Genomic DNA, 13,016 nt, shown 5'->3' on the forward strand with positions numbered 1-13,016 from the left:
GCTAGTTAGCCTTTAGCTCGGGCCGAGACAGTTAGCTTGTCACGTTAGCTACAGATACCGGCGCGGAGCACTGAGCTGCTAATAGTGCTGCTAACATGTAGCCGGCACCTTTAGCGTTTACAAGTCCCGTTTTAAACCGTAACTCTACGTAACTGTACTGATGAATATCTTACCTCTGCGCGTTAAATCCAGTAATAAACTGACGTGAACAAAGACAAATTTTCACTGTAAATAATTTACAAGTGTGTGGAGACTCCGGGCCGCAAGGTGGCGAGAGAGATCAATTGAAACAGATCCTCCTCACAGCATCTGAGATGTATGCTAGTTTTGTGTATCTAATCCAGATCAGGGTGAGCCAATCAAATGCTGCTTTGAAAAACTGGGCCTGCCTGAGTCTACCTGAGCCTGGGTAGCAGGAAATAGGATTTCCAAATCCGGATCATTTTGATCCAGATTTAATTCTTTGGATCACAGGGAAAATAAGACCAGTGAAGGTTTTTAATTTTCCAGGGCTTTTTTTTTTTTTTTTTTTTTTAACATCAGAATAAATAAAGGGCACAGTCTGTAATAAACCTGTTTATAAAAAGTAAACTAGGCTTATATTTTTTTCCTCTTCTGTTTGTTACTTTAGTAAACACTGAATGAGAAAAAAAAACATCACGACAGCAACAAATCAGTTTGGTTTGTTTATTTTTAGAAACAAGAATCACAACATTTATTAAGCGTTTAATTCCCGCTACAAGACCTGATAATAAAAAATTAGAAATGCGCAAAAGCTCTTATAGTTAAGTCAAAGAAGTGGAACAAACATGGCTCTCAGTCAGGTTGTCAAAGATAACTCCAGACCACCGATGGACAGATTCAAGAGAGTTTGACAGAAACACGGATCAACTCAAAGCTAAAGAGAGGAGAGGAAAGATGGCTTCAAAGGTCCTTAAAGTTGAACTGGAATAAAACTTAATAAATACTTGGTATAAAACTCAGTTCTACTCTCTTAATGTTTATGTGACGAAAAGAGAAAACAGTTACAAACTGTCTCTACATCCAAAAAAAACTGACTAACAACCAAAGAATCGTAGATACTCCAGTGAAAGTTGTCACCGGCCTCCTGCTGTTGTCCAAGCACATGAATGAAAACACACCACAGAAATAACAGCTCATCATTTGAGAATGAAAAGGTTAACAGAATAAAACAATGAAAAAAGAAAGGGCCCAACATTTCCTTTGATTTCCACCCTGTTCAGGCGGCCTGCAGCCACCTAGTGGCCATAAGAAGTAATGTCACATGGATATTTAAATCACAGCTGATCTGTCTCACTCCTGCAGCTGCAGCCTCACAAACGGTGAACCCAGCTCCTTTAAGTGCCGGCTCAGCTCTGCAGGTCACATTCTTTTGTCAGTGTGATGAAGGTGATGAAGATGATGCTAGAAGACCTGTGGGAAGAGAAAAGGAAGGAGACAACTAACAGTCCTGATCACACAGGTAGAGAAGAGTCCAGGTGAGAAACACGTCCTCAGTCACTGTCGAACTTAATCGAGTTAACGCTTGTCGAGATAGCTCCGCCGCGGTAGCTTCCTCGTTTCTTCTTAGTCTTCTCGTGGCGGAAAGATTTTCCTTTAGTGAACCTGAGCACGTCGTTGGCTTTCTGGCCCCAGTCTCCCTCTGCTCCAAACTGGAACGAGAAGACAAACATGTTTGGATTACGCCGTGGGGATAAGAAGAGAAGCCATGTCTTCAATCCTTTAACACTGGATGTGTCAGCGCCAGCGCATCACACTTAAACTGACCGTTATTCCTTCACAGTTTACACAATCAGAGAAATTTCAATGGTTTGTGAAAGCTAAGGCTCTGCTCTTTCAGCTGACTTGTGGTTTTTATGGTAATTTCACTCAAGTGTTTAGGATTCTGAGCCTGAAGGAGCAACTTTGTGCAAAAAAACAGGCATAGTAAGTTTGGATGAATTTCGGGATGAATGAAGCTCGCTCTTTGTAGTTTTTACTTTGTGTGTGTAATTATCTGTATAGGTTGATCTTTGCATTGTGTGGTGACCTTTTTAAAGCCATGTACCAAGTCTTCTATTTACCTTTTGAGCATGATTTGGGGCTTTTATTCTGAAATATCCTTTGAAAAATAATGCACCAAGCCTTATTTGTACTGTACAGTGAGCGTAACCAGCTGAATCTCTTTCTCCTTAAGTTTCACTTTCATTTTTTGAGGGAGGAGCAGCAATCCTTAAGTGGTGTGTGTATGAGAAGGGGTGGGGGGAAAAAAAATATATATAGGGAATTTTTTTTGTCAAACAATGTCAAAATTGGGATTCTTTGTTAAAAAAATGTTTTTTTTTCCAAATTCAAATTCATTTTTTCAATCTTTGTTTATAAACTGGATTGAAAAAAGTTCCAACTTTTCTCCAGTAGAGGGCGAAATGTTTCTCTGACTCATGAGATGTGCATTTTATGGGAAAATATGGCGCCTGATATAGTCTGTAGACATCATCATCATCATTTCACTTTTTCTCATGGTCTGGTGTTAGAAAAGCAAACTAAAATCACAAAAATTGTAAATATTGAAGTATCGCAATTTAAATTGGATCAGCACCCCAAGAATTGTAACAGAATCAAATCACGAGAATAACATATCGTCCCAGCCCTGGAGACTAGCAATGCTCAGAAATGTTAATGTACAAATGTTTTTTAATGTTCAATCTCTAAGTTCATCCTGTAAAATCTGCTCCTGATGATTGATTTCAGGGTTTTTTCCTTCACTTAACCTCTAAAATTCATTCTGTTTTTATGTTTTTCTTTGTTCAAACTGTTTTAGTCTCATTAAACTGCAGTAAATTGGAAATAACTTCAGATGTTGAAACTTCAAAGTGTTCAAGAAAAATGGGCCAAAGCATTTCCTCACAGGTTTTTAAAGAGCTAATGCTCACAGCGGTATCTGAACTCACCTTTGCATCAAAAGAGTTGTCGGCCAGACGAGGATCCACTTCTACTTCATCTTCTTTTATTCTACGAAACGGGATGTTGGTAGACTGAAAAACAAAAGTCAGAGTCATCGAATGTTTCCTCTTCTCTCTGAAACTCGAGTTTCCTGAGCAGCCTTCAGGTCTTACCTTCTTCATTTTAGGGAAGGTCTGTGGCGTGGTTGTCGCTGGTTTTTTGTTCTTGGGGGTCTTAATTTCTGTCTCCTCTTCTTCTTCTTCACTTTCTGAGGATTCTTCACCTTTTTTCCTCTTTCCGTTGGTTCCTGCACCAAATGTGGAGAAAAAAAATCACTTAGACCTTCAATATTTTACCCAGGATGCTTCACTCTAACAGTCACCTGATGGCTGTCACACTTGAAGACTGAACAGACGTACCGTTTATCACAGGGGTGGTGGGAGCTGTTGCTGCTTTGGGCGGTGCCTCCTCTTCCTCTGATGAACTGTCTGAGCTGCTGCTCTCTTTAGCTGCAGCTTTTGCAGCAGGTGTCACAACTTTTGCAGCAGGTGTTGCAGGTTTTTTACTGGCCTCCTCTTCCTCCTCTGAGCTGCTGTCGCTGGATGAAGACTCCGCTGCCTTTGCTGGGGTCTTGGCGGCAGGTGTGGCTGCTTTAGGTGTCGCTGCCTTGCCGTTGGTCACTGCAGGCTTGGCAGGCGTCGCCTTGGTCTCTGTCTCTGAATCTGAGCTGTCTGAGGAGGAGCTGCTCTCTGTTTTCTTTGCTGGAGCTGCAGCAGGCTTTGCAGCAGGCTTTGCTGCAGCAGGCTTTGTGACCTTCTTGGGTTCCTCGTCCTCTTCACTGGAGCTGTCCTCGCTGCTCTCTGCAGGAGCCGGTTTCTTTGCCACCGCTGCAGGTGTCGGTTTCTTGGCTGCAGGTTTGGAGGCCTCCTCCTCATCATCAGAACTGTCAGAGCTGCTCTCAGCTGCAGCAGGCTTTGCAGCAGGAGTAGCGGGCTTTGATGCAGGGGTAGCTGGTTTAGCTGCTGCAGGTTTGGCCTTAGCCGGAGCCTCGTCTTCAGAAGAAGAGTCAGAGTCAGAGCTGCTCTCTGCAGCAGCTGCAGGCTTTGCAGGCTTTGAAGCCGGTGTTGCGGGTTTAGCTGCAGCAGGCTTAGCTTTGGCTGCAGCATCCTCCTCATCAGAGGAAGAGTCAGAGTCAGAGCTGCTCTCTGCTGCAGCAGCTGCAGGCTTTGCTGCTGGAGTTGCTGCTTTTGAAGCCGGTGTTGCAGGTTTAGCTGCAGCTGGTTTGGCTTTTACTGGCTCCTCTTCATCAGAGGAGTCAGAGTCAGAGCTGCTCTCTGCAGCAGGCTTTGCAGCAGCAGCAGGCTTTGCAGCAGGAGTAGCTGGTTTAGCCGCTGGCTTTGCTTTCGCTGGTTCTTCATCCTCAGAAGAAGAGTCAGAGTCAGAGCTGCTCTCTGCTGCTGCAGGTTTTGCTGCAGGTTTTGCTGCAGGAGTTGCAGGCTTTGAAGCCGGTGTTGCTGCTGTTGGCTTAGCTTTCGCTGCAGTGTCCTCCTCATCAGAGGAGTCTGAGTCAGAGCTGCTCTCTGCTGCTGCTGCAAGTTTGGCTGCAGGAGTTGCAGGCTTGGAGGCTGGAGTCGCTGGTTTAGCCACCTGCTTGGCTTTCACTGGTTCTTCGTCTTCAGAGGAGTCGTCGGAGTCAGAGCTGCTCTCTGCTGCCTTCGCTGGAGGTTTGGCAGCAGCAGCAGGTTTTGGTGTGGCAGCAGTTTTTGCAGCAGGTTTAGCAGGCGCCTCATCTTCAGAGCTGCTATCTGAATCTGGGATAAACGAAGAATAATTAGGAAACTCTCTGCTGCACTACAACCCTAAACTGACATGTGTGGTGACTTAATGTTATGACGCAAAGAAGGACAAGGATCAGAATGTTACTTTATTACACTTGAGGTGATTTTAATCTTAAATGAGAGATATCTTTAATAACTTGTGACTGATTCACATACAGCTCACAGCTCATAGACAGATCAGGTGATGTTTCTTACCTGAGCTTGATGAAGCAGCTTTCTTAGCAGGGGGGGTCTTGGCAGGTGCAGGTTTAGCCGGGGTCTTTTTTGCTTCCTCCTCCTCCTCTGAGCTGGACTCATCATCTGAGGAGTCGTCCTTTGCTGCAGCAGGTTTAGAGGCTGCAGCAGGTTTGGCTGGAGCAGCCTTAGCTGGAGTCACTTTTGCTGCAGGTTTCTTTGCCTCCTCCTCCTCCTCTGAACTGGAGTCATCATCTGAGGAGTCCTCCTTTGCTGCAGCAGGTTTGGCTGCAGCAGGTTTAGAGGCTGGAGCAGGTTTTGCAGGAGTTACTTTGGCTGCAGGCTTCTTCTTCTCCTCCTCTTCATCTGAGCTGGAGTCTGGAACAACATGAGAATAATGAACACCTGAACACACACTCAAAGTGAAAGGAGAAGGACTGGCTGTGGTTGTAGTTGCTACCTGAGCTCTCAGAGCTGGACTCTTTCTTTTTTGCAGCAGGTTTGGACACGGCTGGTTTGGCTGCTGCAGGTTTTGCTGTGAGAAAAACACTACCGTTAGAAAAGCATTCAAAAACACTAACTCCACAAACACATAGAGGAAGAAACTTCTTACCAGGCACTTTCTTCTCTTCTTCCTCGTCACTGCTGTCATCACTGCTGTCTGAGGAGCTGCTCTCCTTAGCTTTGGTGGCAGCAGGGGCAGCAGGAGCTTTCTGTACTGCAGCAGGAGGAGGGACAGCACTGTACTCTCCTGCCAGGACAAAAAGTCATCAGCATCATCACAGAAACCAGAGACTTCATTCATATCAAAAATCATTAATGCACTAGAATCGGGTTTTCTGTTAGGGTCACGGAGAAAACTTAACGGGGCAGGAGGAGGAGGGGACTAAAGTGAAAACGGGGTTGGATTGGTTGAGCCTGATCATGTTTGCATTTCCATAGCCAACTGTGCCCCCTTGTGGTAGGTGGCATGTAAGCTGGATGCCGATAGCAGCATCAGTTAAATAATAGCGTGACAGCGACACAGTTTACCCCGCTAATAAATCCAACAAAGAAGAAAAACGCGACACAGTAAACAAAGAGCAACGATGGAAGATATGCAGCATTTCGTCCTCTCTGTGATTGGCATGTAGCTCTTTGACACAAAGAACAATCAAGCTTTGTTTCAGAGAAGTCTGTGTGCTACCAGGAGAAATACAGCTGCCCCTGTCATACAGGAAGTGACCATTCTTTCCACCAATCAACAGTCTGCAGTGTTTCTAGCTCCACCTTCTGGGATCGGATTTGTTTAATCTGACACCCCAACAGAAGGGTCCTAAGAAGGGAGACGGTTCGTCTCGGTTATTAGGGGATCTGTCCTCGGGTTAGTCAGAAGAAACACCACAAAATGCATGTCTTACTGAGACAAACTAAACTGAACCGCTTGGTGGAAACGGGGCTTATGATGCATCAGAATCACAATCATGGCTCAAAAAAAGAGAAGTCATTCAAAATGTGCCAGGCACATCCCTGATCCTGTCGAAGGAACCCTATCTTAGCAACATACTCTGATCATGTCTGAAGTTAAGTTTGTTCTGGAGATAAATATTTAGTGCACTGAAAGAGGTCCTCCACAAAAAGTACTAGTTTAATATCTTATTTAGTGGGACTCTGAATTGCCCTTGGACATTTAGGACGATACCTTAGAATGGTTTAAACCAGAGCCTCCCACTCACAACATGTGGATACAGATAGTTTGGGACATTTATCAAACAAAAGAAATCACAAACCAATTAAGATTCCAAAAAGAAACCTTCAAATTCATTATTCCCTGGGTCTAAATTTGCTTGTACACTTGATATCTCTGAGTGGATTACACTTCATTGTTTTATGACAAAAAGCTTTATCCATGTTTGTTATTTATTTCTACTTTTTAGAACATTTATGTACCTGTTTATTCATATGTATTATTTAAAAGAGGTTTATTTGGAGTGGTTGATTTGGTTTGCATTTTACTTAAAATCTGAAATATTATTATACAGCTAAAAAAAAGAAAAGAGGACTATTTTTCGTATTGTACTGGTATTGGTGAGAAAAATAAATTAAAAATAAGTTTAAAAAAAAGCGCAAAGTATCTCAAGTGTTAAAAATTAAAAAAATAAAATAAACAAAAACAGAGAGCGTGGAGAGGATTCTAGCTCACATTTAAGATCATCCACACTTTCTACACTTAAATAAAGATGATCCAGCTGTTTTTGTGACACTGTAATGAATCTATTATGCTCATAATTGAAAAAACAGAAGGTAGGAACACACCAGCTTTGGGTTTTTTGCTGGGAGGGGCCTCATCCTCAGAAGATGAGTCTTCACTGCTCGACTCGGCGGCAGCAGCAGGTTTCACAGGAGCAGCCTTTACAGGAGCAGGCTTCACTGGAGCCTTCTGAGAGAGGAGAATACGGATTAAGTCTGCTGTATGCACACAACCCTGCTACAAATCCTGACTTTAAAAACAAGGTTTGAATAGTTTAAAAAATAATCTCTACAATGAGCAGCTTCTTACCTTCACTGGTTCTTCATCTTCAGAATCAGATGAATCTTCGCTGCTGCTCTCCTGCTTTTTCTGAGCTGCACCTTTAGCAGGGACGGCTGCTTTTGCTGCAGCTATGGGTTCTATTATTCAGATATAAAAACACATTGTTAAAAAAATAATACTTTTCATTCTGAGCTTGACAATGGTGAACACAGCTGGATTACACTTCCAGTTACTCACTCGCTGCAGCAGCTTTGGTGGGCTGCTCATCCTCAGAGTCAGACTCCTCGCTACTAGAGCTGGTGTCCTTCTTCCTTGTGCTGCCTGCAGCAGGCGCTGCAGCTGCTGGCTTCACAGGAGCCTGCACAGACGAATTACATTTTAGCAGCAATACAAGACACATTTTCAAAGTTTTGCCTCTCTGGTTTGAATGTTGACTTCAACCTTCGCAGGAGGCTTTGCAGGTGCTTTTTCCTCCTCTGAATCACTCGAGTCTTCACTGCTGCTGGATGCAGCTTTGGCAGCTGCTGCAGCTTTAGCAGGAACCACCTTGGCTGTTAGCACAAACACAAGGTATGATAGTGATTAACGAAATGCTGCACAAAGTTTCAGAATCAGAAAAAGGTTTACTTTCTCCACCCAAAGCAAACACATCTTTACCTGCTGGGGCTGCCTTGGTTGGTTTTTCCTTCTCATCTTCGCTGCTCGACTCCTCACTGCTGGAACTCTCTGTGCTGGGTTTGGGTTTCTTGGCTGACGGACCATTTGTCGCTTCAGTTGTGTCTGCAGGAGTTTTTCTTTTCCTGGCTTCTGGAGACCTGAGGGACCCCAAAGTGAAGTGAATTCGTTTTGTTATAAGAGCTAAATTCCTTAACTTTTGTATAGGAATGCAGAAGGATCTCAATATGTGGTTGGTGTCTTTAATGTTGTTTAATTCCTCATGGATTATTACTCTTATGTACACACACCCATTTCTAACTTTTAATATGGAACTCAATAAATAAACTAACAACCTAACATGGCCTTTAAAAAAGTAAAATACAATTGACAACTCACTTCACCCAGAAGTTGTAAATGTTGACCAGACTTTCATCGTTTTCATCTTGGGGAGTCTGTAAAAAGAGACATGAAGTTCTGAGTTCAGGCTGTGGATCAAAGTTTATGAAAATCTCACAAAATCAACAATAACTCAACAATTTGAGTCACTATATTTGTCATACAGTTATAAATAAAGACTGGAAAAGTTAAGGTTAGGTTTTTGTTAGAAAACAGTGAAAACATGTTCCTCCTCTCACACACGTGCATCCACACATCTGCATGGTCCCTGCACGAGGAGGAACCTATAACGTGAGCTACGTAGGCTCCATACATCGCGACAGAGCACCTGGGGACAGACAGCACGTCCGCCTGGCTGTAACATACACACAGTGAGCTGCTTACCACTTTAGTCTGCTTCAGAAACTGCTGAGCCGCTTTGGTGAACTTGTTCTCCAGCAGAAACGAATAAACGCATTTGTAAAGATCACTCGGCGTTGAGTTCTGCGCCGCCATCTTTACCACGCTCTTTCTGCAGGGAACGGAAGTGGACTGGCGCGTCACTTGTGGGCATGTGCGATGGCGCAGGATCATGATGTAATACTCGGCCTCATTTACATATGTTTGAAATGTATTTTATTTTTAAGGTTATTTTTAAGCTTTTTTTGACAGTTTTTTTTTATCACCTAACCTTAAGAAATCACTGTAACGTCCTGTACTGCACTGCCATTCCGACTCTTTTTTGTAGAATTTTTAAAGTTTTTGTTCCTCTTTTAAGAAAATATTTAAGATATATGAAAAGATTACTGTTATTGGTCTGAATTAGTCTTAAGAAACTTTTCAAATTCAGCTAGGCTAATTTATCGATGGAGAATAGAGTTGCTGATAGAGTGAAAATGTGGTATTTACTAAAATCACTTTAGGTATTATAGTTTTTATGAGGTTATAAAACACAACAACACAGTAACATCCACCCCTCCAATCCCACCCTCTGCCACTCCACCCCAGCAATAACATAAATAACAGTAAGCAGTACATTGGTGCACAATGTTATAGTTTTTTGTTTTTTTTTTAAAGAAAATTAAGGAAAAAAAATCTTAAAAGTTTAGCAACATAGTTTGTACATCATAAATGATTTTTTTCTTCCAGTGTTTTTTTTCAATGCTCCAAACAACAACTTTGATAATGCACCTTTAAACACACAAAGAGAAGAAGAATTTAAAAATAAAGAAGAAAAAAATACATCTATTTTAAATTAGGGATTTAATAATAATAATAATAATAATAATAATAATAATAATAATAATTATAACTGATATTATTCTAATTATATATATATATATATATATATATATATATATATATATATATATATATATATATATATATATATATATATATATATATATATATATATATATATATATTATTATTATTATTATTATTATCTATTAACAATTAACACACTGCAAATTACAAACTCCCGGTAGGGAATGACAATAAAAATTCTTCAGCACACTTGTGTAGAACAGAAGAAATTAAATACAGAGGGGAAAAATGACAGATAAATCTAAACAGAATCTTTTTTAATGCATATAATTCTTTCCAGCAGATTCCTCAGCCTGGCGCATGTTATTTACGTCATCACCAAAGCTCTTCCTCTTCCTCGTGTCATAACAACATGGTCGTCTTTGAGCGCAGTCAATGACACTGACATAGTTTCTTCTGGATCTAAAGCGTGAATCGAGGACTGTTCCGCCGGAGCAATGCCCCGTTACGAACTCGCCCTGATCCTGAAGGCCATGCAGCGCCCGGAGACCGCGGCCGCTCTCCGGCGAACCGTGGAGACCTTGATGGAGCGGGGAGCGGTGGTCCGGGACCTGGAGAGCCTTGGGGAGAAACTGCTGCCCTACAAGATCACCAAACACAACCAGAGACACGCGAGAGGGTCTTACTTTCTGGTGGATTTCTACGCAGCCCCCAGCACCCTGACGAGCTTATTGGATCATTTGCACCGAGATGTGGACGTGGTGAAGCCCACGGTGCTGAAAAAGGACAGTCCGGTTTCCAGCAAGAGCTGCTGTGGCCCCCAGCAGTGATGAAATGTAAGGCACAATAAGGAGGGTGATCGGACCAGTGAGATGCAATACTTATACTGTATCTATTTAGATATTTAAAGAGCTGCAAATTCACCGTCTCATCAACATCAACTCATCAGGAGGTGTTCACATTTTTTGGCCTTTTATCTGTGAACAAAGTTAAAGACAGTGTGTCCTTTTTAGACAGAAAAAATAAGCAGTTCTGAGTGAAATTTGGGCGTAAAACTGCATAGTATCTCAAGAGAATGACAAAAGTTTGTATTTAACTGGATTACAAGAAAAAAATGTAATCATAATATAGAGATTATATTTCATTTACTCTGCTTGAACAAAAAATAAATAAATAAAACAGGCAGGTCATCACATTCGAAAAAAGTTTTATCCTCTGTGCACAATTTGATTTAAGACAAAACAAATATCAATAACAGGATTTCATGACTGATTTTTCTTGAAATTATAGATACAGCCTGTATCTTTATTGACTAATAAATTAGGGCAGTGATTCTCAAAGTGAGGTCTGTGGAATAATTTTAAAAAGATTGTAAATTGTGCTGTGTCAACGAAAAAGCATAGTAACAAACTGGGATTTCTTGCACCCAAGAAATGATTAAAATAAAAAAAAAATTCCTAACACTCCCACCTAGTTTAGTTTTGTACCATGAGATCAGCTCTGATATGATCACGCCATGTTTATCACTTCATATTGTGTAACAATGGAAAAAACCTTCAAAACAAAAAGCACCTTTGAACCAACATTTCCTCAAAGTTTACAAAATGAAATACCCATAAATGTAGCCTAATTCTATCATCGCAAAGCACTACATAGTACATAGTTTTATAGTATCAAAACACGCTAATCAATGTTCATTAATGAGAGGGTCTCACCTGAAAAGGGTCCTTGGTCTAAAATTGTCTGAAAACCCCTGAATTCGGGTATTAAATCTTAAAACTGTTGTTTCTGAAAGCTTAACACCAATAAGGACCATGTGCAAATACTTCTTCCAATATGTTGTCAGCTTTTGCTTTAGGTCCACAGCGCTAAGTAGTTTTTACAAACTGGTGTAGCTATTGTTGATTAAGAAATACAACCCTTCCTCAGGCTGTGGAGCTTTAATAGGTCAGTTAGTCTCTGCTTAACTGCATGTTTGAAGCAGACAGGAATATTGCAAAGGAAATTAAAATTGCCCTTGAGATCATGGGATGGTTGACCAAATTGTTCACATTGTTATGATGATGGTTACACTAACTGTAACTTAACTGTATCATGGTGTCAGAATGTCAAACTTAACATGTTGTTTTTATGATGTTTTAAAAGAAGAGAAAAAGATTGTGACTGAGAGAAAGACAGAAAGATAAAAACACCAGGCCAAAGGTAAACACCACCAGAGAATCACATGGTTTGAGTTGTTACAGCAGCACTGATAACAGGTCAAAGATGTTCACTTTAATACCCTTACTTTGTTTTTGACAAGGTTCGTGTTATGCAGCTGGACCTGAGAATATCATCTGTAAATCATTACATACAGTTGAAAACTCATGAAACAATTTGGGGTATGAAAATGACCAGGAGTTGTCAGATGAAAACAGTTGTTTAAGAAGCACGGAATAAAAACTTAATCTGTTAAATGTCTTTTATTTTTGTCAAATTTCCTCAAAGCTCATGAGGGTTTTCTGTGCATTTTACTCAAGGACAAACTGATACATCCTATTCCTTCATTGATTTTCTGTAGAATGTGTGTAGGTTGTTTTTTCTGATTATAAAACCAATCCTGATGTCAATAAAAAGTCATTTTTACCACTAACTGACAGTATCTGCTGCAGAAAAATTAAAAAAACAACTTCCTTAGGGTCTGTCTCCTACCCGCCTCCAAGTCATGCTCTAAAACGCAGTAGGTGCAGCTTTATGTGACTTCATTTAACAGAGTCATGCTGTAAGTGGACTTTTCCTTCTCTTTATGGGGATCATGCCCTGCTGACTGTGCTGTAATTTCACCCTGTGTTTGTAATGCTTGTTCTCCTTTTGTTTTACAGGTTTCACATCCCGTCTCCAAGAGTTCTGCAGCGTGACGCTTCCCTCTTTGACCTGTACCCTGTTTGCTGACCTGCGTTTGGATGTCATTGGAATAAAATACTTTTTTTTCTATACTGGTTTTAAGTTGTCTTCATTTGTTGTTCTTCTGAGAAACCCCTAAAAGTAATAAATAAATAAATAAGACCCCGCTACTGAGGATTCAGAGGTAATTAAGGTGAAACTATCAAAGGTTACAAATCCTCCCAGATCTTTGTAAGACCCATTCCTTAAAGTAGGCAGGAATGTTCCTCATGTTGTGTAAATCAACCTTTGCTTAGTATTTTTCGATCCAAACGCAGCAAACACATTAAGCAGCTATGTAGCAAAAACAGTTTAAACATGCAGTT

At 41.1% G+C, this 13,016-nt stretch overlaps 2 protein-coding genes across 2 annotated transcripts; one reads left to right on the plus strand and one right to left on the minus strand.

Moving 5' to 3' along the window:
* Nucleotides 1-673: 673 nt before the first annotated feature.
* Nucleotides 674-9,083, minus strand: nolc1 (nucleolar and coiled-body phosphoprotein 1). Its single transcript, XM_074676234.1, has 14 exons — nucleotides 8,905-9,083; nucleotides 8,521-8,576; nucleotides 8,125-8,282; nucleotides 7,909-8,018; nucleotides 7,705-7,825; nucleotides 7,495-7,604; nucleotides 7,251-7,374; nucleotides 5,569-5,706; nucleotides 5,416-5,490; nucleotides 4,977-5,333; nucleotides 3,363-4,754; nucleotides 3,117-3,250; nucleotides 2,952-3,035; nucleotides 674-1,673 (listed from the first exon to the last, which is right to left on the minus strand). Exons 1-14 carry the CDS (start codon nucleotides 9,013-9,015, stop codon nucleotides 1,515-1,517), a joined length of 3,129 nt encoding a protein of 1,042 aa, XP_074532335.1. The 5' UTR covers nucleotides 9,016-9,083; the 3' UTR covers nucleotides 674-1,514.
* Nucleotides 9,084-10,140: 1,057 nt separating this feature from the next.
* Nucleotides 10,141-12,747, plus strand: mrps6 (mitochondrial ribosomal protein S6). Its single transcript, XM_074676202.1, has 2 exons — nucleotides 10,141-10,604; nucleotides 12,630-12,747. The coding sequence occupies exon 1, from the start codon at nucleotides 10,266-10,268 to the stop codon at nucleotides 10,596-10,598; it is 333 nt and encodes a 110-aa protein (XP_074532303.1). The 5' UTR covers nucleotides 10,141-10,265; the 3' UTR covers nucleotides 10,599-10,604; nucleotides 12,630-12,747.
* The last annotated feature ends 269 nt before the right edge of the window (nucleotides 12,748-13,016 follow it).

The sequence above is a fragment of the Halichoeres trimaculatus genome, unplaced genomic scaffold (assembly GCF_033239565.1).
Source record: "Halichoeres trimaculatus isolate MK-OKI-2021-1 unplaced genomic scaffold, fHalTri1.1 fHalTri1_scaffold_8, whole genome shotgun sequence".
Classification (NCBI taxonomy): domain Eukaryota; kingdom Metazoa; phylum Chordata; class Actinopteri; order Labriformes; family Labridae; genus Halichoeres; species Halichoeres trimaculatus.

Excerpts from the sequence above, each read along its gene's own strand:
- mrps6 (XM_074676202.1), top strand. The coding sequence starts at position 10,266 with ATGCCCCGTTACGAACTCGCCCTGATCCTGAAGGCCATGCAGCGCCCG.
- nolc1 (XM_074676234.1), bottom strand. The coding sequence starts at position 9,015 with ATGGCGGCGCAGAACTCAACGCCGAGTGATCTTTACAAATGCGTTTAT. Across the intron at positions 8,577-8,904 it reads TTCTGAAGCAGACTAAAGTG|ACTCCCCAAGATGAAAACGA; the intron begins GTAAGCAGCTCA and ends CTCTTTTTACAG. Across the intron at positions 8,019-8,124 it reads AACCAAGGCAGCCCCAGCAG|CCAAGGTGGTTCCTGCTAAA; the intron begins GTAAAGATGTGT and ends TTGTGCTAACAG.